The sequence below is a fragment of the Pongo pygmaeus genome, chromosome 18 (genome assembly GCF_028885625.2).
Source record: "Pongo pygmaeus isolate AG05252 chromosome 18, NHGRI_mPonPyg2-v2.0_pri, whole genome shotgun sequence".
Lineage (NCBI taxonomy): Eukaryota > Metazoa > Chordata > Mammalia > Primates > Hominidae > Pongo > Pongo pygmaeus.
Window position 1 is genome coordinate 71,820,285 of NC_072391.2, and position 27,257 is coordinate 71,847,541.

At 45.5% G+C, this 27,257-nt stretch overlaps 1 protein-coding gene across 5 annotated transcripts; it reads right to left on the reverse strand.

The window, feature by feature from the left end:
- MLKL (mixed lineage kinase domain like pseudokinase) lies at nt 1-26,747 on the reverse strand. 5 transcript variants are annotated; one of them, XM_054454909.2, is made up of 13 exons: nt 26,285-26,747; nt 26,055-26,144; nt 25,446-25,570; nt 21,008-21,469; nt 18,377-18,451; nt 17,316-17,502; nt 11,483-11,580; nt 9,567-9,702; nt 5,825-5,906; nt 2,538-2,689; nt 2,280-2,329; nt 1,885-2,025; nt 1-684 (listed from the first exon to the last, which is right to left on the reverse strand). In XM_054454909.2, exons 4-13 carry the CDS (start codon nt 21,465-21,467, stop codon nt 650-652), a joined length of 1,416 nt encoding a protein of 471 aa, XP_054310884.2. In that variant the 5' UTR covers nt 21,468-21,469; nt 25,446-25,570; nt 26,055-26,144; nt 26,285-26,747; the 3' UTR covers nt 1-649. The 5 variants fall into 5 exon arrangements, with proteins under 5 accessions (XP_054310884.2, XP_063510090.1, XP_054310886.2 ...); XM_063654020.1 differs by having other exon boundaries at nt 26,055-26,161; XM_054454911.2 differs by lacking the exon at nt 25,446-25,570.
- Nucleotides 26,748-27,257: the final 510 nt, after the last annotated feature.

A 27,257-nucleotide genomic window follows, 5' to 3' on the forward strand; every position in this document is an offset into this window, starting at 1 on the left:
TTAGTGTTAAGACAACAGTAATTTATTTAGCTCCTGATTGTGTGAATGGGCAATTTGGGCTGGGCTCTGCTTGAGTGGTTCTTCTGGTCTTGATTGGCCTCATTCATGTGTTAGCTGCCATGTTGGTTGGTCTAGTATGACTTCAGCTAGGAAAGCATGTTTCTGCTTCATGTGCTCTCTCATTCTCCAGCATGCTCACTCAACACGTTCATGGCTGGATAAGGTTCCAACAGACATTCATAAGGCCTCTTGAAACCTAGGCTTGGAACTGGCACACAGTCACTTCTTCCACATTCTATTGATCAAATCAAGTCACAGTGCCAGCCCAGATTCAAATGGTGGGGAAAGAGACTTCATTTATGGATGGGAGGAGCTGCAAATTACATTGCCAAGAGGTGTGGATACCCAGAAAGATACATTTGACAAACCATCTATCAAAGTTACTGTCAGAGGTATGTTTTTGGAAATATCATTTGGAGTGGAATGTGTCCTGTATGACTGGAATTGTTTTCTATTTGTAACAGAGAAGTGTGCCCACTCCTTGCACCCATAAATAACCCAATGCCAAAGGATATGAGAGAGAGAGATGTCCAGTTTGTGCCTCTCCCAGCTTCTTGTCCAGAGACTCCTTAGTTTAGATTTTGATACATTACTTAGAAAAGATGGAGAGTTTCTTCAAGATTTCTGTGGATGAGTGAACAGAAAATTAGACCAAAGTAGGCAGCTGAGAGCCAAATTAGAAACACAAAGACATTTCTGCATTGCACAGTCATTTAGAAACTGCATTCCCCCAGTCTGGCTGGTGCGTAAACCACCATCAGCATTCACGCATTTGGGATATAAAGTTCTCTTACTTGATCAACTTTTAAAACACAAACACCTCATAGGAGGCGGTAAACTCACATCTTAGTGTGAATTACTCTCTGGTGTTAGATTCCTTAATACTAGGAGGACCCTAGGTTGTAAGGGAGCTTGGTAGAAGAAGAAAGAAGACAGAGGAGAGAGTGAAGTGGAGGACAGCATTGTATAAATCACTGTTGGCTTCTCATCCACCCCAAAGACCAATTTTTCAGGACGCATCATTAAGTCTGCACTTCTGCTCTGTGGTGGTGAAGGGAAAGTTTCAGATAGAAATTATGCCGTGACTTTGATTTTTCATTCTGAAAGGTAGGGATGTGGATGAAGGGAGAGGAGAGATGACAGATGAGGCCCTCTCAGGTAGTGTGAGAGGTTTTCCCAACAGACCATCTGTGAGAAGGCCTTGAAGAACAGTCCTCATGCTCAAGACTTCTGTAAGTAGACAGAACATCCTTGGAAGCTACCTCAAAAGTCTGGACTCATGGCTCTTTAGTTCCTTTTTCTTTTCTTTCTTTCTTTCTTTTTCGAGACAGAGTCTTGCTCTGTCACCCAGGCCAGAGTACAGTGGCGCGATCTTGGCTCACTGCAACCTCTGCCTCTGGGGTTCAAGCAATTCTCCTGCCTCAGCTTCCTGAGCAGTTGGGATTACAGATGTGTGCCACTATGCCCAGCTATTTTTTGTATTTTTAGTAGAGATAGGGTTTCACCATGTTGGCCAGGCTGGTGTTGAACTCCTGACCTCAAGTGATCTGCCCACCTCAGCCTCCCAAAGGGCTGGAATTACAAGCATGAGCAACCGCGCCCAGCCATCATCCTTGGCCTTTATTCACTAGATGATAGTAGCATACCCCATCCTACCTCCCTGGCCTTATGACAAACAAAAATGCTTTCAGACATCGCTAAATGTTCCCTGGATAAAACCACCCCTCGTTTTAAACTACTGCCTTGGAGCTGGTGAAAAGGAAATCTTTCACAAGTGTGAAATAATGATGGGGCTCACGCTCTTTACACCAGAAAGAACCCTACCATCCACAGAGGGCCGCACAGAGGGATCGTGGGCCCGGCACTCATCAATGATCTCCCGCAGCTCTGAAGGGCAGTCTTCACCCAGCGGCTCCTGCTGCTGCTTCACAGCCACCAGCTTGTAGATCTCATCAGAATTACAGCCTGGAAATGATAGCATGAGAGCCTCAAAAAATTGCCCCAGTACTCGTACATCTCTCTGGATGCTGATGGCTGGCATCAGAACTAGGGACTCTGAGTATGGAAACAACAAGAGCTTCCAACGATTCCACCGACCAGCCCAGGCAGTTCCCACGTTAAACAACAAATTGCCAGGGGCAGCACTGATGGGGAATTTCTGGTCTATTGGAAGGGGACCCAACCCTACCACTGGCTGAGCCAGTCTTCACATTCTTCACCTTCAAACGGGATCTTTCCAGTGGCGATTTCCCAGAGGACGATTCCAAAGCTAAAAGAAAAGCAAGAAACTGAACAACCGTAACTAGCCTCCCCTTTCCCCTGTCCCTCTAGCCACTGCCAGAAAACTCAGTGAATTTTTTGATTATTACCCAATTTCGTTCAACAGAGTTGCGTTTAGGTGGTCCTTGGAGGACTTTGATTTGGGTTTTCCTATTATGCACATCTGAGTTAGAATCTGTACCAGAACATGAGTGTACCTGTATATTTCAGACTTTACATCATATGGATAATATATATTTTCCAGTTTCTGAGGTGAGATATATGCTGTAGATTTGACTCTGTCTGTCTTTTCTCTTGTAGTTTCCAAACTGATGGAAGTCTGTGTTTTCCTCAACTCAAATCCTGCAAGCTAGATAGAGAGGCAACTTAGAAAGAAACAAGCAAGATCTTGGGTAGAGGAGTAAAGGGCAGGGATTGTTGCTACACACAATTACCAGGGAATTGTCTTTTACTTTAGGGATTTATTTCCTGTAGTGACTTCTGTCTGTGTGGCTACTCTATTGGTTAACATTATGGGTTCAACTCATCACAGTGCAGTGACCAAGAGAAACACAAAGAGATTTCTTCTCTATAAAATGGGGTGATGACAGGGGGGATTACTTGAGATAATGGTTATAAAGCACCAGTAAGACCTGCTAAGTTGTAGTTGTTGCCAGTATGACTATGTTAAAATGTAGGGGTTTCTCAGTTGAGGACTGAACTCCACTCAGTGAGAGTGGAGAGGGGTCAGAGAGCCACTGCCTGGCTCACCTTTTCCCAGAGAAGCAGATGGAAAAATGGCATGGGGACATCCCCTCTGTGCTATCTGACTTTATGGGGGGTCAGCCTGATCCTTTGGCTTTGGTGTGATGAGTGTGAGTCATCCCCCCGGCCCTGCGTGGTCACGTGGTGTTCTTAAATAAACCATAGCACAATCATGACAGCATATGTTCTTGTACCATGCACACCTGCCATTGACACCATTGGTGTGCTGAAGGCTGCCAGCCCCAAACTCAGCTAGGTACCCAAATCTAGGTGCAATGTGAGAAAAGGGATAAGGCACTTAGATGGCTCATCCCCCTTTCATTCATTCTTTCATTCATTTGCTCACATGTTTCCTGAGCACTGACATTCTCTTACATCTAGCGCCATATGGGATACCAGGGATGAAAGGCAGAATAGCGCATCTTATAGTCAGGCTGGATGAAGAGCGTGACAGTAGTAGAAACAGTGTTTTGGGAGTACTTATATCACCATCGCAGAGGGGGAAAGGCAACTGAAAGGCAAAAAAGGCCTGTCTGCTATTATTTGAGGGCTGTCTTTGACACTCATAGGACTGGAAGAAAGAAAACCACCTATGGATGACAAAGAAAACTGCTAAAATTCTTTTAGCATTTGGGAATTGCAGACACTGAGTTCACAAAATCTTTTCCTCTTCTGTATGAAAATCTGACTTCCAGTGAACTTCTTAGCTCTGTTCCCCTGGAAATCTGATACAGGTAGACTGTCACCTATGGCCTTTAGTAACACTGCTGATGATAAAAATAAAAATGACTGCTGATTGTTAGATTGCTTCTGGGCAGGATCAAGGGGATAAGTGGACTAAACAGTAAACAGCTGATGGGAATGCTTTGTAGCAATTTTTTCTTTTTTTTTTTCTTTTTTTATTTATTTTTTGAGATGGAGTCTCACTCTGTTGCCTAGGTTGGAGTGCAGTGGTGCAATCTCGGCTCACTGCAAGCTCCGCCTCCCGGGTTCACGCCATTCTTCTGCCTCAGCCTCCCAAGTAGCTGGAGGCTTGGCCCGCCACCACGCCTGGCTAATTTTTTGTATTTTTTAGTAGAGACGGGGTTTCACTGTGTTAGCCAGGATGGTCTCGATCTCCTGACCTTGTGATCCGCCTGCCTCGGTCTCCCAAAGTGCTGGGATTACAGGTGTGAGCCACCGTGCCCGGCCTCTTTTTTATTTTTTGAGACAGGGTCTCATTCTGTTGCCCAGGCTAGGGTACAGTGGCGTAAACATAGCTCCCTGTAGCCTTGACTTCCTGGGCTCTAGCCATCCTCCTCTTGCCTCACTCTCCTGAGTAGCTGGAATTACAGATGTGCACCACTATGACTGGCTGATTTTTAAATTTTTTGAAGAGGGGGAGGTCTCACTGTGTTGCCCAGGCTGGTCTTGAACTCCTGGGCTCAAGTGATCCTGCTGCCTTCCCTTCCAAAGTGCGAGGATTACAGGCATAAGCCACCATGCCCGGCCATGTGGCAGCTCTTTTCTTTTCTTTTTTCTTTTTTTGGAGATGGAGTTTTGCTCTTGTTGCCCAGGCTGGAGTATAACTGCGCGATCTCGGCTCACTGCAAACCTCCGCCTCCCGGGTTCAAGAGATTCTCCTGCCTCAGCCTCCTTAGGAGCTGGGACTAGAGGCATGCGCCACCACACCCGGCTAATTTTTTTGTATTTTTAGTAGAGACGGTGTTTCACTATGTTGGCCAGGCTAGTCTTGAACTCCTGACCTGAGGTGATCCACCCGCCTTAGCCTCCCTAAGTGTTAGGATTACAGGCGTGAGCCACCATACCCAGATGTGGCAGCTCTTAAAACAGCAACTGACATGTCACTTGCAGAAACACTGGAAGGCATGCCTGCAGAGTTGTTACCAGAGATGCTGACTCCTGCAGGTCATGGGCTTCTAAGCCTGGAGGACCCACACCCACCTAATGGGAGCCTCTTTCTCCAGCACCTGTGGCTCTGACAAAGAGAGTATCTCCTGGATGGCTGCGAGGACTCACCCTGGAGGGAAAGGTTTGGCGCTGCTGACATCTTTCTAAGTAACTGAATGACAAGTGTGGCCTAGACCTGTCCTGTGAGTCTGAGTCCTTAGACCTAACAAGATCCCCCATTGTATGTTGTAGGGACATAGAAGTGGTGTCCAGGCATCTAAGGGGAAATGACTTTTAGCCCATCCCTGCTGAATGGGCAGTGAGGGAAGGCAGTCATCAGAACAGGAGGCATAGATGGAAACTGTTGTATAGTGGACACACAGAAAGTTGAACTTAGTTCCGAAACTAAAAAACTAAAATTGAACTCAGTTCTAAAACCAAGGCAAGGCCGGACATGGTGGCTCATGCCTGTAATCCCAGCACTTTGGGAGGCCAAGGCGGGCGGATCACTTGAGGCCAGGAGTTCAAAACCAGCCTGGCCAACATGGTGAAACCCTGTCTCTACTAAAAATGCAAAAATTAGTTGGGAGTGGTGGTGCATGGCTGTAATCCCAGCTACTTGGGAGGCTGAGGCAGGAGAATCGCTTGAACCTGGGAAGCAGAGGTTGCAGCGGGACGATCTCGCTCACTGCACTCCAGCCTGGGTGACAGAAAGAGACTCTGTCTCTAAATAAATAAATAAATAAATAAATAAATAAATAAACTAAGACAAGAATCAAGCACTCGTGTCCCTCTCCTAGCACCAGTCATGCAGGTTTGACCCAAAGCGCCCCCTGGAAGTCACACTCACCTTCACTTGGTAGCCTTGAGTTACCAGGAAGTTTGAGCTTCTGATTTTTCTGTGGAGTTCAGGTGCTTCTGAATGGTGTAGCCTGACACAGCCAAAGGCAGGGAGCATTAGTGATCTTTGCCCAAACTTTCTTTGGGGGACTGACAGTCATGACTGGGCTGATGAGGCTGGACAGTACCGTGGGTGCCTGTCCACAGATACACAGAAAAACTGGGATGCAGAGGCAAGGTTTGAGAATCGCAAGCCGTGAGTATAGAGCAGAGATGAGATTCATAGCACAAGGGAGCATGACAGCCCTTGTGAAGTGCATGCAATCTGGCATCGGGGTGTCTTTAGGTAGAAAAGGACAACGGTGCCTCTGTGTTGCTTTGCCTGGGAAGTGCTGGGCAGATCCGAGAGCTCAGAGGCATGGGTGGGTGGCTGGACCTTGCCGGGACCCTTCAGGTCAAAGCAGAATGTGAAGCTGGGGTCCCGCTGACTTCCAGACAAGGGCTTTGGTTTCACAAAGCCCCTGCGTCCCAGGTTGGGTTGTGGTCATGGTGTCTGCCTGAGCTCAGATTCTCCCAGAAGCAGATCATGAGCCATGATTTGGCTATGAGGGATTTGTATCAAGAAGGTGCTCCCTTGACCAGGCACGGTGGCTCACGCTTATAATCCCCACACTTTGGGAGACCAAGGTGGGTGGATCACTTGAGGTCAGGAGTTTGAGACCAGCCTGGGCAACATGGTGAAACACCGTCTCTACTATTAATAAAAATACAAAAAAAAAAGCTGGGCGTGGTGGCATGCACCTGTAATCCCAGCTATTCAGGATGCTGAAGCATGAGAATCGCTTGCACCCAGGAGGTGGAGGTTGCAGTGAACCGAGATCATGCCACTACACTGCAGCCTGGGCGGCAAAGTGAGACACCATCTCAAAAAAAAAAAACTCCAAAAGTCCCCCAAACAAACAAAAAGAAGGTGCTCTCAGGAGAAATGGTTGAGGGAGTACAGGAAGCAGCATGGGGAAGGAGAAGAAATCAAGCAAGAGGTTGATTTCAGGTGAAATCCCAGGCTCAGGTGGTCTTGCAGAGACCTGTGGGCACAATTACACCTCAGAGTGTGTCCCACAGGAGGCAAAGGAATTGGACTTTTATACTCACACCAGTCAGTGGTTATGGACTGTGTTGGGGAGGGCAGGGACAGAGGGATATAAAACTCGTGGGCACTTTCAGCTGTCTATAAGGGTGAAAGGGCTCCAGTGCCCACAGGCAATCCTCTGAAGATTGCAGCTGTGAACTTATAGCAGCAAAGCATGCCGAGAGGGGGATGGGTAAATAGAGCTGGTAAAAAGGATCAGAGGTCATTTGGAGGGGATATTAACAGTGTCCCGTACAACATCCAAAAATACTTCTTCTTAAACTCACTAGTTTAGGGAGTTGAGAAGAAACAAACTTAATTTCAAATTAATAGCTAAGACAGTGTTTCCAAAAGTATGGGATGAGGTGGTATGCAAGATTATATAAAGGGAAAATTACTCTCCTTTCAATTTGCTCCAGTCTTTCTGATTACACCAAGGAGAAAGTCTGGGTTTGGTGTTGTGTTTTTTTTGTGTGTGTTTTTTTTTTGTTTTTGTTTTTTTTGAGACGGAGTCTTGCTCTGTCGCCCAGGCTGGAGTGCAGTGGCACGATCTCGGCTCACTGCAACCTCTGCCTCCCAGGTTCAAGCGATTCTCCTACCTCAGCCTTACGAGTAGCTGGGACTACAGGTGCGTGCCACCACAGCCAGCTAATTTTTGTATTTTTAGGAGAGAGGAGGTTTCACCGTGTTGGGCAAGATGGTCTTGATCTCTTGACCTCGTGATCTGCCTGCCTCAGCCTCCCAAAGTGCTGGGATTACAGGCGTGAGCTACTGCGCCAAGCCTTGGTGTTGGGTATCCTTAACTCTGCCAATATGTCCAATATCTCCTTTGTACAAAGAGAAAGTGGGTTGGATCACAGAGCTTCTGGCAGGCAGCCTCATCCAGCCAGAATTTAATTACATTGTTTTGGTTTCATTTGTGGGCAAGTGACACTGGTTTTCAATTTATGGTAGTAAAAGAAAGTGTCCTTTTTAAAAGCTTTATTTCAATTATTATTTTTTTTTTTTTGAGACAGAGTCTTGCTTTGTCACCCAGCCTGGAGTGCAGTGGTACGATATCAGTTCACTGAAACCTCCGCCTCCTGGGTTCAAGTGATTCTTGTGCCTCAAGCCTCCTGAGTAGCTGGGATTACAGGCCTGTGGCACCATGCTGGGCTAATTTCTGTATTTTTAGTAAAAACAGGGTTTCGCCATGTTGGCCAGGTTAGTCTCGAACTCCTGACCTCAAGTGATCCACCTGCCTTGGCCTCTCAAAGTGCTGGGATTATGGGCGTGAGCCACTGGACCCGGCCTTTATTCAGATTTTTAAAAAGTGAGTCAATGTAATGAAAAATGTTAAGTAAATAACACTGGTAGTAGTATAGTTAAAACCCTGCAGATGGTTTGTGAGTGACTAACCTTTGGGGACCCTTGGGCCTAAGAATCCATAGATTCTGCAGGTGAGAATAGGTAGAGTTGCCAAATAAAACACAAGACATGGCCGGGCGCAGTGGCTCACACCTGTAATCCCAGCACTTTGGGAGGCCGAGACGGGTGGATTATGAGGTCAGGAGATCGATACCATCCTGGCTAACACGGTGAAACCCTGTCTCTACTAAAAATACAAAAAAATTAGCTGGGCGTAGTGGCGGGCGCCTGTAGTCCCAGCTACTCAGGAGGCTGAGGCAGGAGAATGGCGTGAACCTGGGAGGCGGAGGTTGCAGTGAGCCAAGATCGTGCCATTGCACTCCAGCCTGGGCGACAGAGGGAGACTCCATCTCAAGAAAAAAAAAAAAAAAGAAAAGAAAAAAACACAAGACACTCCATTGAATTTGAGTTTCTGATAAGCAATGAATATATAGATTCATGTACATATATATATATGTACAAGCATGCTCACAAATTGTATATGACATAGTTGTACTAAAAATAAATGTTTATCCAAAATTTGAGACTGGGTGCAGTGACTCACACCTGTAATCCCAGCACTTTGGAAAGCTGAGGCAGGAGGATTGCTTGAGCCCAGTAGTTCGAGACCAGCCTAGGCCGCATGGCAAAACCTTGTCTCTACAAAAACTATAAAAAAAAAAAAAATTGGCTGAGTGTAGTGGTGTGCGCCTATAGTCCCAGCTACTCAGGAAGCTAAGGTGGGAGAATCCCTTGAGCTCGGGAGGTTAAGTGATCTGTGATCATATCAGTGCACTCCAGTCTGGGCAAGAGAGTGAGACTCTGTCTCAAAACATAAAATAAAATAAAATTTGATATTTTTGATATTTAGTATAAGTATATACCATGCAATATTTAGGATACACTTATACTAAAAAATGATTCATTACTTTCTTAACATTCAAATTTAACTGGATATATTTATTTTTATGCTAAATCTATCCACTCCAAAATTAGTGCTCATCCAACTCTATAAGTGCAGTGTGGACATCAAATTCAACCGTCAGTTCTGGGAGCTGGTGTTCCCTGGGTTAAGCCTCTTTCCTCCCTCCTATCTGTAATCAGAGTAAATAGTAAAACAGTGTATGGGAGGGAGACTGTCTGGGGCTTCTGGCCTGTTCTCTCACCAACTCTGGGAGTATCAGGAGTGTGGGCAGACCCATCCAACCATTAGTGGCACCTTTTCACCCCATCTTACCGGTACAGGCCTCGGGCTGCCCCCAGGACTAGGACCATGCGCTTGCCAAGTGTGAGGTCTTTTTCCCTATCCAACAGCTCCCTCAGGGTCCCGAGTTCACAGTACTCCATGACGATGGAGAATTGAGGCGGAGTCACTGGTGGAAAGGAGCCAGACACTATGAGGACCTGCCCTACTTGAAGCTTCCCCTGTCTGCAGCCCATCTCTCCCAGCCTCGGTACAGATACAGACTTGGCTCTGCTGCGTCCCATTTCTCCCCCAATTCTCAGCCCACAGTTTTGGTCCCCAGCCTCCTTGAACGGACCGAATATGCCCAGAATTCCCATCCTCTTCTCCATAATACTTGGCTTGTTGTAATTATACCTTAAAAAAAAAATTGGCTGGGTGCGTTGGCTCACGCCTGTAATCCCAGCACTTTGGGAGACCAAGGCGGGTGGATCACGAGGTCAGGAGTTTGAGATCAGCCTGGCCTACACGGTGAAACCCTGTCTCTACTAAAAATACAAAAATTAGCTGGGTGTGGTGGCAGGTGCCTGTAATCCCATCTACTTGGGAGGCTGAGGCAGGAGAATTGCTTGAAGCTGCGTGGCAGAGATTGCACCACTGCACTCCAGCCTGGGCAACAGAGTGAGACTAGGTCTCAAAAAAAAAAAAAAAAAGTTCTTCCAGGTGTGGTGACTCACGCCTGTAATCCTGGCTCTTTGGGAGGCTGAGGCGGGTGGATCACTTGAGGCCAGGATTTCGAGACCAGCCTGGCCAACATGATGAAACCTCATCTCTGCGAAAAATGCAAAAATTAGCCAGGTGTGGTGGGACATGCCTGTAGTCCCAGCTACTAGTGAGGCTGAGGCAGGAGAATTGCTTGAACCTCGGAGGTGGAGGTTGCAGTAAGCAGATCATACCACCGCACTCCAGCCTGAGCGACAGAGCGAGACTCTGTCTCAAAAAAAAAAAAAATTTCTTTTTCTTTTTCTTTTTTTACTTCTATCTCCCTTTCTTGGTATAATTCTAAATTTTCTTGAGCAATTATTTGGGGAATGTCTTCCTCACTCAACTGGAAGCCCAAGAAGGCAGGAAATGTGTCTGTCTTGTTCACACGGGTGCTCACAAGGAGCTTCGTACTTCTGTGTGGGAGGAATGAGTAGGGCACACATGGCAGGGGCGGGTGAGGACTCAGACAAGAAGTCGACATCCCCATTCATGGGCCTGAGTTGCAAAACTGACATGTGACTGAGCCAGGCACCTCAGCGGTCCCCAAGGAGAATAAACGTTGCTGAACGTTTGCCTTTATTTTTTATTTTTTAATTTTTTTGAGACAGAGTCTAGCTCTGTCACCCAGGCTGGAGTGCAGTGGCATGATATTGGCTCACTGCAACCTCCGCCTCCCGGGTTCACGAAATTCTCCCACCTCAGCCTCCCGAGTAGCTGGGACTACAGACGCCTGCCACCAGACCCAGCTAATTTTTGTATTTTTACTAGAGATGGGGTTTCACCATGTTGGCTAGGCTGGTCTTGAACTCCTGACCTCAAGTGACCTGCCCGTCTTGGCCTACCAAAGTGCTGGGATTACAGGTGTGAGCCACTGCACCTGGCAGCTTTATAATGTTTTAGAGCAACAAGATGCACCTCTCTTCCAGGCTGGCATCTAAACATGCACCCCCTTATTTCCCAGTGGGCTGAAAGGAGAAGATGTGGCCATGTTAGTGCAAACCAACCCTCAGCCTTCAGCCCTGCTCTCCTGAAAGAAGATGAGAACATGCATCTTGGGATGAAAAAAAAAAAATTAACATTGATAATAATCACACTTTGTAGATTCCACCCTTTGTGGTGTTCTTTAAAAAAATGCAACACATTAAAACACAGGAGGTATGTTCTAGGCCATCCAAAGCTTGACCAATCCCAGAAGCATTCCTTACCTGTTTCATCAATGCAAATCCCAAATATACGCAGGATGTTGGGAGATTCAAATTTCTTCATGGTTTTGATCTCATTATTGAAAGTCTGCCTCACTATTCTATAAGGATTAAAGAGAGAAATCAGGATTTCAGAACTGGAAGGTTCCTTAGAGAACATTCAGTGTGGTGACCCTCTGTGTATGTGGGGGTGGGGGTATCAGCATCTGGGGTGAGAACTGGTGCCAGGATGAGCTCAGCTACTGATGACAACATGTGGAACCCCTCGGGTGCCTGTGGCAGCACAATTAGTCCCTCAGGGTCTGTGAAATATTAATGGGACTTGCTAATATCTTTTCAGTAGTTCAAATAGTCTGATAGAATTGTATTTTTATGACCTACAGGGCTTTACTAGGCAAACTAAAAAGTCAAGTATTTGTTACTGTTTTTAGGCTGTAACCTGTTGTTTAGCATATACTCTGACAGATTGTGGTGCGTGTCTTTTTTTTTTTTTTTTTGGAGACTGGGTCTTGCTTTGTCGCCCAGGCTGGAGTGCAGTGATGCGATCTTGGCTCATTACAGCCTCCACCTCCTAGGTTGAAGCGATTCTCATGCCTCAGCCACCTGAGTAGCTGGAACTACAGGTGCGTGCCACCATGCTCGGCTAATTTTTGTATTTTTTTTGTAGAGACATGATTTCACCATGTTGGCCAGGCTGGTGTCAAACTCCTGGCCTCAGGTGATCTGTCCGCCTACGCCTCCCAAAGTGCTGGGATTTCATGTGTGAGTCACTGTGCCCAGCCCGTGGTGTGTGTCTCTGATGAATAAAAATAATGATATTAGGCCGGGCACGGTGGCTCACGCCTGTAATCCCAGCACTTTGAGAGGCCGAGGCAGGTGGATCACAAGGTCAGGAGTTTGAGACCATCCTGCCGAACATGGTGGAATCCTGTCTCTACTAAAAATACAAAAAAATTAGCCGGGCGTGGTGGCGGGCGCCTGTAGTCCCAGCTACTCAGGAGGCTGAGGCAGGAGAATGGCGTGAACCCGGGAGGCGGAACTTGCAGTGAGCCGAGATCGTGCCATTGCACTCCAGCCTGGGTGACAGAAGGAGGCTCCGTCTCCACACAAAAAAAAAAAAAAAAAAAAAAGATATTTATTAAGTGAAATCTCATAACCAAAATTCCTTCCAAAACGTGGGCCTTAAAAAATGTGGGCAGGTAAATTATTAAAGAGGATCACTGGAACCACCAACTCAATCCAATCCGTTCATTCACTCTGAGTCTTAGACTCAAAGGGTAAAGGAGGCTTGTCCAAGGTCTGTCAGAGAATCAGGGCAGGTTCAGAGCCTACAAAAATCAATTGTATTTCTATCTGCTAGCAATTAACAATCAAAAGATTAAATTAAAAATGTTCATTTCCAATAGCATAAAGAGAATAAAATACTTAGGAATAAATTTACAAAAGAAGTGCAAGTCTTACCCTGAAAATTTTGTACCTAAATTGTTGAAATAATTTTGTTTTGTTTCGTTTGTTTGTTTGTTTTTTGAGATGGAGTCTCACTCTTGTCACCCAGGCTGAGTGCAATGGCGTGATCTCGGCTCACTGCAACCTCCACCTCCTGGGTTCAAGCGATTCTCCTGCCTCAGCCTCCCGATTAGCTGGGATTACAGGCACCTGCTACCATGCCTGGCTAATTTTTGTATTTATAGTAGAGATGGGGGTTTCACCATGTTGGCCAGACTAGTCTTGAACTACTGACCTGAGGTGATCCTCCTGCCTCAGCCTCCCAAAGTGCTGGGATTATAGGCATGAGTCACTGCAACCCGGCAAGAAATTTTAAAAGATCTCAGTAAATGGAAAGATGTCCCATGTTCTTGAATAGAAAGACTTTATATCATTAAGATGGTAATCGTTAAGATGGTAACATTTTCCAAATTGACCTACAGTTTCAATGCAATCCTTACCTGATTTGTAGTTGGCTTAAAAAAAAAAAAAAGCAAAACCAAAAACTGAAATTGACAAGATATTCCTAAAATTTGTGTGGAAATGAAAGGAATTCAGGATAGCCAAGACAGTCTTGCAAAAGAAGAACAAAGCTGGAAGACTCATACTTCTCAATTTCAAAACTTATCACAAGGCTACAGTAATGAAGACACTATAGTGCTATAAGACTAGACAAACAGATCAATGGAATAGAATTGGGAGTCCGGAAATAAACTCATACATATAAAGCCAGTTGATTTTTCACAGTTTTTTTTTTTTTTTTGGAACTTGCTCTGTCACCCAGGCTGGAGTGCAGTGGTGCAATTTCTGCTCTCTGCAACACCTGCCTTCTGGGTTCAAGCGATTCTACTGCCTCAGCCTCCCAAGTAGCTGGGACTACAGGTGCCTGCCACCACACCTGGCTATTTTTTATTTTTATTTTTTTGAGATGGAGTCTTGCTCTGTCACCCAGGCTGGAGTGCAGTGGCGCGATCTCAGGTCACTGCAAGCTCTGCCTCTCAGGTTCACGCCATTCTCCTGCCTCAGCCTCCCGAGTAGCTGGGACTACAGGTGCCCGCCACCACGCCTGGCTAATTTTTTGTATTTTTAGTAGAGACGGGTCTCATCATGTTAGCCAGGATGGTCTTGATCTCCTGACCTGGTGATCTGCCCGCCCTGGCCTCCGAAAGTGCTAGGATTACAGGCGTGAGCCACTGCACCCAGCCAATGCCCGGCTAATTTTTGTATTTTTAGTGGAGATGGGGTTTCGCCATGTTGGCTGGGCTGGTCTCAAACTCCTGACCTCAAGTGATCCGCCTGCCTCGGTCTCCCAAAGTGCTAGGATTACAGATGTGAGCTGCAGTGCCAGGCCAGCACAGTCTTTTAAACAAATGGTTCTGGGACATCTGGATATCAACATGCAGAAAAATGAAGTTGAATGACTACCTTATACAATACACCAAAATTAACTCTAACATCCGAAACCTAAATATAAGAGCCAAAAACTATAAACTCTTAGAAGAAAACACAGGAGGGCCAGGTGCAGTGGCTCAAGCCTGTCATCCCAGCATTTTGGGAGGCCAAGGTGGGTGGATCGCTTGAGGTAGGAGTTTCAGACCAGCCTGGCCAACATGGTGAAACCCTGTCACCACTAAAAATACAAAAATTAGCTGGGCCTGGTGGTGCATGCCTGTAGTTCCAGCTACTCGGGTGGCTGAGGCATGAGAATTGCTTGAACCTAGGAGGTGGAGGTTGCAGTGAGCTGATATCACACCATTACACTCCAGCCTGGGTGACAGAGCAAGACTCCATCTCAAACAGAACAAAACAAAAAACCCCCCAAAACCTGTACATCAATGTACACAGAAACATTATTCATAATAATCAAAAAGTGGAAAAAACACAGGGTCCTTCAACTGATTAACGGATAAATAAGATGTCCATACAACAGACTATCATTCAGCCATAAAAAGGAATGAAGAAATGGTACTTGCTATAATATAGATGAACCTTGAAAATATCATGCTAAGTGAAAGAAGCCAGACTCAACAGGCCACATATTGTATTACTCCATTTACATAAAAGATTCAGAAAAGGCAAATCTATAGAGACAGAAGGTAGAAGTGTTGCCTGGGGCTCAGGATGATGGTGATGGGGGTGAATGAGGAATGACTGCTAGTAGGTATAGGGTTTCTCTCTCCTTCCTTCCTTCCTTCCTTCCTTTTTTCTTTTTCTTTTTTTGTTGGAGTCTTGCTCTGTCACCCAGGCTGGAGTGCAGTGGCACAATCTCAGCTCACTGCAACCTTGGCCTCCAAGGTTCAAGTGATTCTCCTGCCTCAGCCTCCCAAGTAGCTGGGATTATAGGCTCATGCCACCATGCTCAGCTAATTTTTATATTTTTTAGTAGAGACAGGGTTTCACTATGTTGGCCAGGCTGGTCTTGAACTCCTGACCTCAGGTGATCTGCCTGCCTTAGCCTCCCAAAGTGCTGGGATTACAGGCGTGAGCCACTGCACCTGGCCTGTAAATATATTTAAAGCCATTAAATTGTACATTTTAAATAGGTAAATCTTATGGTATGTAAAATATATCTCAATAAAACTTAAAAATACAGTCTCTATCAAAATCTTGATGTGTATTTTGAGGAGTGTGATAAAACTTTCTTTGATATTTATTCAGCTAAGTCAACCTGAAAAAGAAGAATCAAGAGGATGAAGTTCTTTACCAGATATCGAAACTTACTGCAAAGTCATATGAAAAAAACAGTTAACAGTGTGTCATTGGCACAAAAACAGACAAATTGATCAGTGGGAAAGATTAGAGAGATCAGAGTCAGATCTATGTCTATATAAAAACTTAATATACAATAAATATGGTACCACAAATCAACAGGGAAAAGACAGACCACTTAATAGATGGTATAGAGAGAACTGACTTACTATGTGGCTAAAAATAAAAGTTGACCCTACATTATGTCACATACAAAGGTGGATTCTAGTAGGATTAAAACCTAAATATAAAAAATAAAACTGTAAAGTTAAGAGAAGAAAATATAGCATGACTTTAAGATCTAGAGGTGGGGCAGGACACCTCCAGAGCACAAATAAAAAGCTTGCAATATCTAAAGCTGTCAAGTGCTTGATTTCCACAATATACAAAGATCTACAAACAGACAAGACAAAAGCAGCAACTGTGATGGAGAAAAGGGCAGAGGATATGAACAGGCAATTTATGGAAGAGAAAACCCAAATAGCTAAAACATGTAAATAAGGGCTTGAATTCATTAGCAAAAACAGAAATGCAAGTTCAAATAACTACAAGATATTGATCACTTTATAACTATAAGGATGAAAGTAATCAGAAAGCTGGATAACACTAAGGGTTGGTGAGGTTGCTTGTGGGAGTGTAGGCATAGACACTCTATTCTGAAGAGTTGCCTGGTGGTACTTAGTCACTTAATATACACATATCCTATGGCCCCATCATTTTCTCTCCTGGTGCTATATCCCAAAGAATTCTCATACAGGTCCCTAAAGGGATACTAAGTATGGCATCTTTTTGGTGGGGAAAAGTTGGAAGTTGACTAGGTTCCATCACTGGAAAAAAAAATAGACAAAATATATGGCTCACGCCTGTTATCCCAACACTTTGGAAGGCTGAGGCAGGAGGCGCTTGAGTCCAGGAGTTCCAGACAAGCCTGGGCAGCACAGTGGGACCCTGTCTCTACAAAAAATTTAAAAATTAGACAAGAATGGTGGTGCACATCTGCAGTCCCAGCTACTTGGGAGGCTGAGGTGTGAGGATTGCTGGAGCCCAGGAGGTTAAGGCTGCAATGAGCTATGGTCTCACGACTGCACTCCAGCCTGGACAACAGAGTGAGACCTTGTCTCAAAAAAAAAAAAAAAAAATTGGCAAAATGTGGATCTTCACCATGGATGGCAGACAGAAATTAAGGAGTCCAGATATGGAACATGTTTCATGATGTTGAGTGAGAAAAGTGAGGAAAGGAGGCAACAGACACGTAACTCTACCAGTTGTGAACATGAAAAATGTATGCATACATTTTACAAGAACACATACAAACAAAACACACTAGAATTACTGTCCGGGGAGGGGATGAGCAACTGGGAAACAGGGTTGGAAGGGAGTTTTTTTTTTTTTAAATATAAATGTGAATAAAGGAGAGAAGACCTAGAACTGAGGTGGAAAGATGTATTTAAATCAAGACTCTGCTCCTTAACAGTGGAGAGCGCATCATTTAACCCTTTAGGGCCCAGGCTTCCTCATCTAAAAATGGAGACAATATCCCTCTCTCCTTGGAGAGTTAGAGTAAGTATTGGTACACACAAGAGAACCACACAAAACAACTTACTCAATGCTGCCAGCCTGGACTTTGTTGAATACTTTTATGGCCACTGGAGCTCTGTGGTATTCTCCTTTATAAAGTGTGCTGACTTTATTTTCCGTTAGCAGAATCCACGGGGATTCTGAAAGCTGCTCCTTCTTGATTTCCTCAATTTGCTCTTGCGGGATCTCCTGCATGCATTTTGGTGGTAAATCTGACCTCACCCCCAAGAGGAAAGAAGACAAAAGAGTCAATGAGCAGGGGAAGGGGTCCTAAGGGAGGTGGCATATTTGTGATGTGTGAGTGGGAAGCTCTACAACATGAACCAGAGCTGGTGGTGGCTGGGGCTTCTGATGGACTCAGCCCAAGGGAGCGGCTCCTGTGCCTCTGAGTGGCCAGTAGAGACACAGCTGGACAGTTAACAGAATGTGTCATCCACTTCCTTTCCCTCCTCTTCAAATCCCGCCTGTCCCTCCAGCCTTAACCCTCATCCAGACTCATCTCTCTCATCCTGGAAGGATCTCTATTCCTGTTACCCAGAGCTTGGCACTTGAGCATCTGGTATCTGGCCTAGTCATTTCAGATCTAGTAGTTAGGGACATAGTTCAAGCTCAGTAACCTTGCTGTTGTGTGTTCACTGTCTGTCTTTCCTCTTTCCTCCTCCACCCCGTGAGCTCCTGGAAGGCAGTGTCCTTCTCTGCATCTTAGTTACCTCTTTGCATGGCCTCTGGCATAAACCAGATACAGTTTTGTTGAATGAATGAATGAGTGGGCATTTTAAATTTGATTTGAATTTCTTCTTGGAAATTCAGCAACTGAACTGAAGCTTTGATGCTATTCATAGAGGTTTTTAAGCACTTTGACAGCTGTTAGAAGATATCTTACTGGTCAAGAAGCTCTCTCCACATGTTATTCCATGGACAGAAGCCTAGGCTAGCCATGAATGGATCCCCAAACCTGTGGGCTGCTTCCAGCCATCCAGCACAGAAAATGGACAAATGCAGGGGTAGGGGGAGGCTGGGCTCCCAGTAAACTGATGACTTCTAGTTTGGGGGCCATCAGAAACAGCAGGGCACATGATAACTTACACTGCCTCAAAGTTTCCTTGATTTCTTTCATGCTGATTTCTAATCGTCTCAATGAAGCTTCTATTTTTTCATTATCTGCAGGAAAAAAGGGCAGTGAATGCTCAAAATAGAAATTAAACTCACTTGCCAATCAAAACTAAAATGCTAATTAAAACTGTTGAGATATCATTTTTTACCTATCATATTCATTATGGTAGGGATTACTACTGATCACCAATATTCAGATTTCTACTTCTGAGCACATAGGAAAGGCATTAAAGCATGGCTGGGTAACTTGCTTTGGCTAAGAAATGAAGAAAAGAGATGTCTGTCACTTCCCAGAGGGAGCATTTAACTGACTCTGCATAAGGTTCCAACCTGGCTGCTTTGGAAGTGAGGAAAGTTTGTGTCAACATGGAAGTGCTATACTATTGAAAGTATCCTGGAAGGAGGACATTCACCTTGGAGAGTCCCCTGGACTTTGCCTGAATGAGAAATAAACTTGTTTCTTTAGAACGCTGAGTTGTTGTTTTTTAAACCACAGCATAATCAGATCGATCCTGATTTATATGCTCAGAAACATGTTTGAAAATTTATAACACACTATTTACGGTGGTCAGCCATCCCTGTCTGCCCAGGACTGAGGAGTTCTGGGAGCATGAAACCCTGACTACTAAAAGTGGGAAAGTCTCTTATGGGAAAAGTATAGAGAAGCAGATAACTCATGCATAGTTGGTAGAAATAATATCTGTGCAACTTCTATCAAAATTTGAAATGCCTACAGTCTTTGACCGACTGATTTTACCTAGCAATTCCGCTTCCGGGAATTTCTCATAAAGATATCTTGAAATAGGCTGGGCATGGTGGCTCATGCCTGTAATCCTAGCACTTTGGGAGGCCGAGTCAGGCAGATCACTTGAGGTCAGGAGTTTGACACCAGCCTGGCCAAACTGGTCAGTAGAGATAGTGAAACCCTGTCTCTACTAAAAATACAAAAATTAGCAGGGTGTGGTGGCATATGCCTGTAATCCCAACTACTAGGGTGACTGAGGCACAAGAATCGCTTGAACCCAGGAGGCAGAGGTTGTAGTAAGCCAAGATTGTGCCACTGCACTCCAGCAAGACTCTGTCTCCAAAAAAAAAAAAAAAAAGAAAGAAAGAAAGAAAAGAAAAAAAAAGTTCTGGTGATAGATGGTGGTGATGGTTTCAGAACCATGTGAATATACTTGATGCCACTGAATTGGCATCTAAAAATGGTTGAAATGGTAAATTTTATGTTATGTATATTTTATCACAAAAAAATGGGAAAAAATGATGGGTGTATGTATTGGGTTGTTTTTGAATTTGTGTGCTGCTAGTATGATCATAAAACAAAATGAAACAGTAGGGTAGATGCCAAGTAGGAAAACAAGCTATATAATTCAATGGATATTTACATGTGAGGATATTTAAGATTATTTAATGAGAAAAGAAGAAATAGAACAATGTGTTTGGTATGATGCTGACTGTGTGTCAACAACAATAAAATATATATACTTAAATCTCCAGAAGGGTATTCAAGAAACTGATAGATTTTGTGATTGTATCTCAGATTTTGATAAAGGTTGCACAAATATCCTACCAACAATGGATGAGATTATCATTTTGTCTGATGGTTTCCATCAGACTTCCCCAGTTTTAGTACTGAAGGTCTCATGTCCTCAGAAAGGGAAACAGGGGCCCCTGAGGTCAAGGAGGGAGATTTACTTCTCACGATGGCCCACCTCCATCCTTTGTTTTTGGAGGCAGAATCTCGCTCTGTCGCCCAGGCTGCAGTGCAGTGGAGAAATCGTGGTTCACTGCAGCTTCGACCTCTTAGGTGCCTGTAATCTCAGCACTTTGGGAGGCTGAGGCAAGAGGATCACTTGAGGCCAGAAGTTCTACACCAGCCTGGGCAACATAGTGAGACTCTCTATCTACAAAAAGTAAAATAAAAATTAGCAGGGCATGGTGGCATGCACACCTATAGTCCCAGCCACTCGGGAGGCTGAGGTGGGAGGATCACTTGAGCCTGAGGCTGCAGTGAGCTATGATTGTGCCACTGTCCTCTAGCCCGTGCAACAGAGACCCTGTCTCAAAAAATGAAACAAAATGAAACAAAACTCCTCTTCAACGTTGGCTTGCCCAAATTTCACCAGCCCCCACCATATATCTGGGCCAAAGGATGTTAGGAGTTTTTTTGTTGTTGTTGTTTGTTTGTTTGTTTGTTTTGATACAGAGTCTCCCTCTGTCGCCCAGGCTGGAGTGCAGTGGCGCCATCTCGGCTCACTGCAAGCTCCGCCTCCCGGGTTCACGCCGTTCTCCTGCCTCAGCCTCCCGAGTAGCTGGGACTACAGACGCCCGCCACCACGCCCAGCTAATTTTTTGTATTTTTAGTAGAGACGGGGTTTCACCGTGTTAGCCAGGATGGTCTCAATCTCCTGACCTAGTGATCCACCCGCCTCGGCCTCCCAAAGTGCTGGGATTACAGGCAAGAGCCACCGCGCCCAGCTAGGAGTTTTGAGCTACAAGTATGTTACAACTGCTCAAACTTCATCATTGCTGCTCCTTTGGTAAAGTGAGACTAAAATGCATTCAACTGCACTCCCACTCCCCACCAAAAACCCATCTTGCCTCTTCTTAGCATCTGGAAGGCTCGCCTGTCTTCGTCTGCATCCTGCTGATCTTCGTGTGCCCAGGACGCTCCTTGGCTTATGCGTGAAACAGGCATGCGTTGCTCAACCTGAAGTAACAGCGAGAGCTCCTTCCAGACATCATTCAGCTTCTTGTTCACGCCCTTGAAGAGTATTTTGTCCTGGCTTGCTGTTAGAAACCTGCAGATATTGGATCTATTGCTGAACTTTTCTATCTCCCCATTAGCCTCCTCCAGGGCAGCCTTGAAGCGGTTCGTGGCTGTGGTTAACTTCTCAGAGGGCACGCTCCTCTTTCCTTGGTCCTGGAGCATCTCCAGAGACTCGACCAGGCCGAGGACGCGGTGGCCCAGGCGCTGGCACTGTTTCTTGCAGTATTTCATCTCTTCACACCGTTTGTGGATGACCTGGCCAAGGGTGATAATATGCTTCAAATTTTCCATGCCTGGAAGAAACGAATGGAATTTGGTGAAATCCCCAAATCTTCTGCATATTCACTACTTGGCTAAGAAAGAATCAAAGGGTTCTGTGATTTAAATGCCTGAGGAGGTCTCCCCAGCATTTTCATGCAAGATAGAGATGGTTTGCTGCCCACCAAAATCTGTTCTGCCCCTGCACAATAATAGAGTTACAGCTGGGAACAGCTGGTCCAGCCGGGACTACATCTCCCAGCCTTCCTTGCAGCGTGATGTGGCCATGTGACTAGTTCTCACCAATGGGGTGTAAACGCATGTGACCTGCTCTACTTGGGACTGGGGCAGCTTTGCCGCCTCCACACACTCTCCCTTGGCTGGCTGGATGCGCGGGGTGAAGCGACCCTAGGGGTGGTGGAGCCCCAAGAAGGGTCCTGAGTCCCTGGATCATCACTTGGAGGAGAGCTGCCCACAGACCTGGAACGTCTGTCATGGACTGTTAAGTGATCAAGGAATAAACTTGTATTGCATGTAAACCATTATATTTTCAGGTTGATGTGTTTACATCAGTTTCGTCTATTACAAATATATCCTGCTAAAGCATAGAGGTTTCAGGGGCCAGGCAGGTAATTCAAATGAGTGAAGTGAGGTGGGCTAGTCTTTACTGCCACAGATAAATATGTTTCTTTCTGTTTTTCTTAAAACATGTGGACTATCTTTCATTTTTCCTACAAAAAATTGTTCAGTTTCTTCCTACAGTCCTTTAAGAAAAATGCAGCTGGGCAAGGTGGCTCCCACCGATAATCCCAGCACTTTGAGAGGAAGAGGCAGGAGGATTGCTTGAGGCCAGGAGTTCTAGACCAGTCTGGACAGCAAAGTGAGACCTTTTCTCTACAAAAGTAAAAAAAAAATAAAATGAAATAAATAAAATATAAAATTGGCTGGGCGCGGTGACTCATGCCAGTAATCCCAGCACTTTGGAAGGCTGAGGTGGGCAGATCACTTGAGGTCAGGAGTTGGAAACCAGCCTGGCCAACATGGTGAAACCCCGTCTCTACTAAAAATACAAAAATTAGCCAGGTGTGGTGGTGCACGACTGTAATCCCAGCTACTCGGAGGGCTGAGCCAGGAGAATTGCTTGAACCCAGGGGGCAGAGGTTGCACCATCTCAAAAAAATGTAATATATTACATATATAGTAATACATATATATAATATTACATATATATTATATATATAAGTTAGCCTGGCGTGGTGGCACACACCTGTAGTCTCAGCTACCTGGGAAGTTGAGATAGGAAGATTCCTTGATTCCAGGAGGTTGAGGCTGCAGTGCCAGCTTCCTACTCTTAACCTCTCTCTCTTCTCCGAACATGAGTGAGGAAGCACAGAGCCCTGATCCTAAAGCTTGGAATGAGACTAACCTGAGCATGGTAGAATGGAAAGGGAGAAAGAATCTGAGTCTTTGATGACAACATTGAGCCACTGGTTTGAACTGACACTGAAGTGTACCCCATCCCCTAACTGCAGGTTTCATGAACCAATAACCTCCCTGATTGTTTAAGGCAATTTGAATCATGTTTGCTTTATTTGCAACTAAAGCCAACTGCGTTCAGCAATGAATGATGATAATAATTATGACACTAGATCTCTCAATTCACCTACTACATCCTAAGTGCTTTGGAACCCCCAGCTCTCCATGGTTATTTTCACTTAACAGAATGAAAATACTACTGCCCATCTGGGCACAGTAGTTCATGCCTGTAATCCCAACATTTTGGGAGGCAGAGGTGGGAGGATTGCTTGAGGCCAGGAGTTCCAGACCATTCTGGGCAACACAGCAAGACCCATCTCTACTAAAAATACAAAAATTAGCTGGGACGTGTAGTCCCAGCTACTCAGGAGGCTTAGGTAGGAGAATCACTTGAGCCTGGGACGTTGAGGCTGCAGTGAGCTATGATGACACCACTGCACTCCAGCCAGGGAAACAGAGACAGAAGCTGTCTCGAAAAAACAAACAGGTGAAAAGTGAAGATGCTGCGGTTCAGGGAGGTTGCATTCAAATAATCAGAAGGCCACGGAACCAGTTTTCAAAGTATTTAAAATAAAGTTAGGGTAGGGTGTGATGAGTCAAACCTGTAATCCCAGCACTTTGTGAGGCCGAGGCCAGGGGATCGCATGAGCCTGAGTTCGAGACCAGCCTGGGCAACAGGGTGAAACCCTGTCTCTACAAAAAAATACAAAAATTTGCTGGGTGTGGTGGTGCTTGCCTGTAGTCCCAGCTACTCCGGAGCCTGAGGAGGGAGAATTGATTGAGGCTGGGAGGTCGAGGCTGCAGTGAGCCATGATTGTGCCACTGACTCCATTCCAGCCTGGGCAACAGAATGAGACCGTGTCTCAAAAACACCACCACCACCACCACCACCAATAACAACGAAAACAAAAAACAAAGTTAGTTTTTTGTTTTTTTTTAACAGCTCAGTGAAATAGGTATGTTAAGTATTATCACCAGTTTACGGATTAAATAACAGCTTGGAGAAAATAATTGGCCTGGAGCCCAAATATGGCTTTAAAACATGAGTAAGGCACTGGCAGAAGTGAAACTAAATAAATGAGCAATCGATATAGTTGTGTTTTTGTTGCCTGAGAGTTACAGTGATTGGGCAAGGTAGGTAACAGTTCTTAGGGCACTCCTAAAAACACTAGTGGATCTCAGACTACCCAGCTATTCCCACATGCTAAGCAGATATCTTCAAGGCCATTTCTTGGGAATTGTGAGGGCAAAAGGTTTTACACTTTCTCTGTTGCACCAGAAACAGAAGCAAATGTGACAATGTTGTTCAAGGAATCTTGCAAATTGTAGCTTCCTAGCTCTAAGCTCCAGTTATCTTACTACCAGCCTCATCAGAAAGCCATATCTCAGCACTAACTAATCAGAAAGGAAAATGGGGAAAATATCCCACCCATAGAACTGACAAACAATTTAAAATAATAAATTATACAGTGGTGGCATGGTATGAAAAAAATTGCAGCGGTCGCAATAGCTCACGCCTGTAATCTCAGTGCTTTGGAAGGCCGAGGCAGGTGGATCACCTGAGGTCGGGAGTTTGAGATTAGCCCGGCCAACATAGTAAAATTCCATCTCTACTAAAAATACTAAAATTAGCCAAGCATGGTAGCAGGCGCCTGTAATCCCAGCTACTCGGAAGGCTGAGGCAGGAGAATTGCTTGAACCCGGGAGGTGGAGGTTGCACTGAGCCGAGATCACGCCACTGCGCTCCAACCTGGGCAACAGAGCAAAACTCCGTCTCAAAAACAAAACAAATAAAAAAAAAAAAGAAAGAAAATTGCACAAAACAAAGCTTGAAGAAAGGAGGAAAGAGAAGAAGTGTTGTATTTCTGGCTGGGAAGACTAAAATAGACCAACCCAGCAATCCTTCCCAAATTTAAATCCAATTTAATGCAGTTCCGATAAAACATCTACTGACATATTTTGGCATTAAATCAAAATGATCCTAAAGCTCATTTGAAATGGGAAATTAGTAGGGATAATCAGGATTTTAAAAAATAAAAGGGGACTTGCCTGTATAATATTAAAATATATTAAAAACTGCAAAACACTGGGAAAAAAGCACGCTACAATAACTTAAATTGTTTAAGGGCTTATTAAGTATATGATTTATAAGGGAAGAAAGGGAATATAAATATAAACACACTTAGACTGGGCAATTTGAATTTCTAGGAACTTATGATGTAGAAAAGCTTGTGTGTGTAGGTAGATGGCTACTAAGATGTTCACTGCAGTGCTATTTATAATATGTAAAACAAACAACTAAGAATATGTTCAGGCCAGCTGCAGTGGCTCACACCTGTAATCCCAGCACTTTGGGAGGGCGAGGTAGGAGGATCACCTGAGCCCAGGAGTTTGAGACCAGCCTGGGTGACAAAGCGAGACCCTGGCTCTACCAAAAAATACAAAAAAAATTTAATCGGGTGTGGTGATGTGTACCTTGTAGTCCTAGCTACTTGGGAGGATCTGGCGGGAGGATCACTTGACCCAGGAGTTCAGAGGCTGCAGTGAGCTATGATTGTGCCACTGCACTCCAGCCTGGGCAACAGAGGAAGACTCCATCTCTAAAAATAAATAAATAAAAAGAAAAAGGGGATTATGTTCATATGTTATGATGAGAAAACAGGTTACTAATTTTAAAAGTGAAAAATCTTTAAATGGTAGTAACAATGCAAATTCACCTCTTCCCTCCAAAAAATAAAAAATAAAATAAGTAAAGGTTATCAGGCATTTCCCTCTTCTCTCTCTCTCACTCTGTCTCTCTCTCTCGCCTTCAGCCTGCAAACCTGAGAAGACATCAGGTCACTTGTTCCCGTGCCCCTGCCCTCCACGGCCCCCACTGCTACCGGGCGTCTCGCTTTGGCAGAAGGTAGTGCGAGATCCGAGCAGGCAGCTCCACCACCAGAGACGAGGAAATGAAACCAACTCGGTCTTGAGTTCCAGGAACTCGGACCGGGCCACCCTCACCCCTGGTTCTTCCCATCACCGCCCAGGAATCCGGCTGCAGCCCCTCGGCCCCGCCACCTCCTGGGAAGACCCCATGCTCACCTTCGCGCCTCCCGAGGGGTGTGCGTCCAATCTGTCCCGTGCACAGTTCCAAAAAGCTCGCTCTTCCGCCTTCTTTCCCACCACCACCTCCTGCCCAGGGGAGAAGTCTGCAAAGGCGAGGCCCGCGGGAGTTCCCCTGCGCCCCCTTCCCTGGTGCCCGCGCCCTGCACTCCGCTGGCCGTACCGGACGCCACACGTGGCTGGCGGCGACAAGGCACCCCGATCCCTACCTGAGGGAAACCCCGGCCACTGCAGCTGCACTTGAGCAGGGTCCCTCCACTCAGCCACTTGGACAGCTGTTTCTGTCCTGTGCCCTCCGGAGGCCACTGCCTCAAGTCTGTGATGCCTGCAGAGAATGCTGCGACACTTCCCCCTCCGACGTGGCTCCAGCTGCCAACCACCAGGCTCACGGTGCCCTGGCTCCCTGGAGCTGCTTTCTAGGCAGCTCGGAGCCAGGGCCCCTCCCTTCCTTCCTCCTGCTATGCTCCTCCTGTCCTTTCCACACTCTCCCTGCCTTCCCCAAAGCCACTCGGTAACTACGCTGTACACGTCAGTGCCAAGCCTTCTTTAGGGGCTGGAGATTCGGAATAGAATAAGGTCCCAGCAACTATTATAACCAGGACACAGTATGAGAAGGACTGGAAGTTTAGAGAAAAACTGAAAGTTGGAGAGGAGCTTCTGGTGTTCGCTTCTCTGTGCTGGATAATATTGGCGGGGTGGGGAGGGTACGAGGGAAGAGACACCAAAGTGGGAAAAAAGTTACTTCCTCTTCTAAGGTCATTGCAGAACATCCTGTTATAGTGTGAGTCAGGTTTCCTTAAGATTAACTACATCTTCAGCTAGAAAGTCTAAGTAGTGTTATGCATTTACTCAACAGACTATTTGCCTCTGAAAGAACAGAACTGGGGGCTGGGCGCGATGGCTCATGCCTGTAATCCCAGCACTTTGGGAGGCGGAGGTGGCCGGCTCACCTGAGGTCAGGAGTTCAAGACCATGCTGGCCAACATGGGGAAACCCTGTCTCTACTAAAAATACAAAAATTAGCCAGGCGTGGTGGTGCATGCCTGTAATCCCAGCTACTCGGGAGCCTAAGAGGGGAGAGTCACTTGAACCCGGCCTTGCTGATTCATTTCTTCGCCTTGCTATTGTTCTTCCTCTCCTGCACCATCAGTTTTCTTCCTGTCTTAGGTGAAGAGATTCAGG

Excerpts from the sequence above, each read along its gene's own strand:
- MLKL (XM_063654019.1), bottom strand. The coding sequence starts at position 21,467 with ATGGAAAATTTGAAGCATATTATCACCCTTGGCCAGGTCATCCACAAA. Across the intron at positions 17,503-18,376 it reads CAAGGAAACTTTGAGGCAGT|ATTTACCACCAAAATGCATG; the intron begins GTAAGTTATCAT and ends GGGTGAGGTCAG. Across the intron at positions 9,703-11,482 it reads GATTTGCATTGATGAAACAG|TGACTCCGCCTCAATTCTCC; the intron begins GTAAGGAATGCT and ends CCTTTCCACCAG.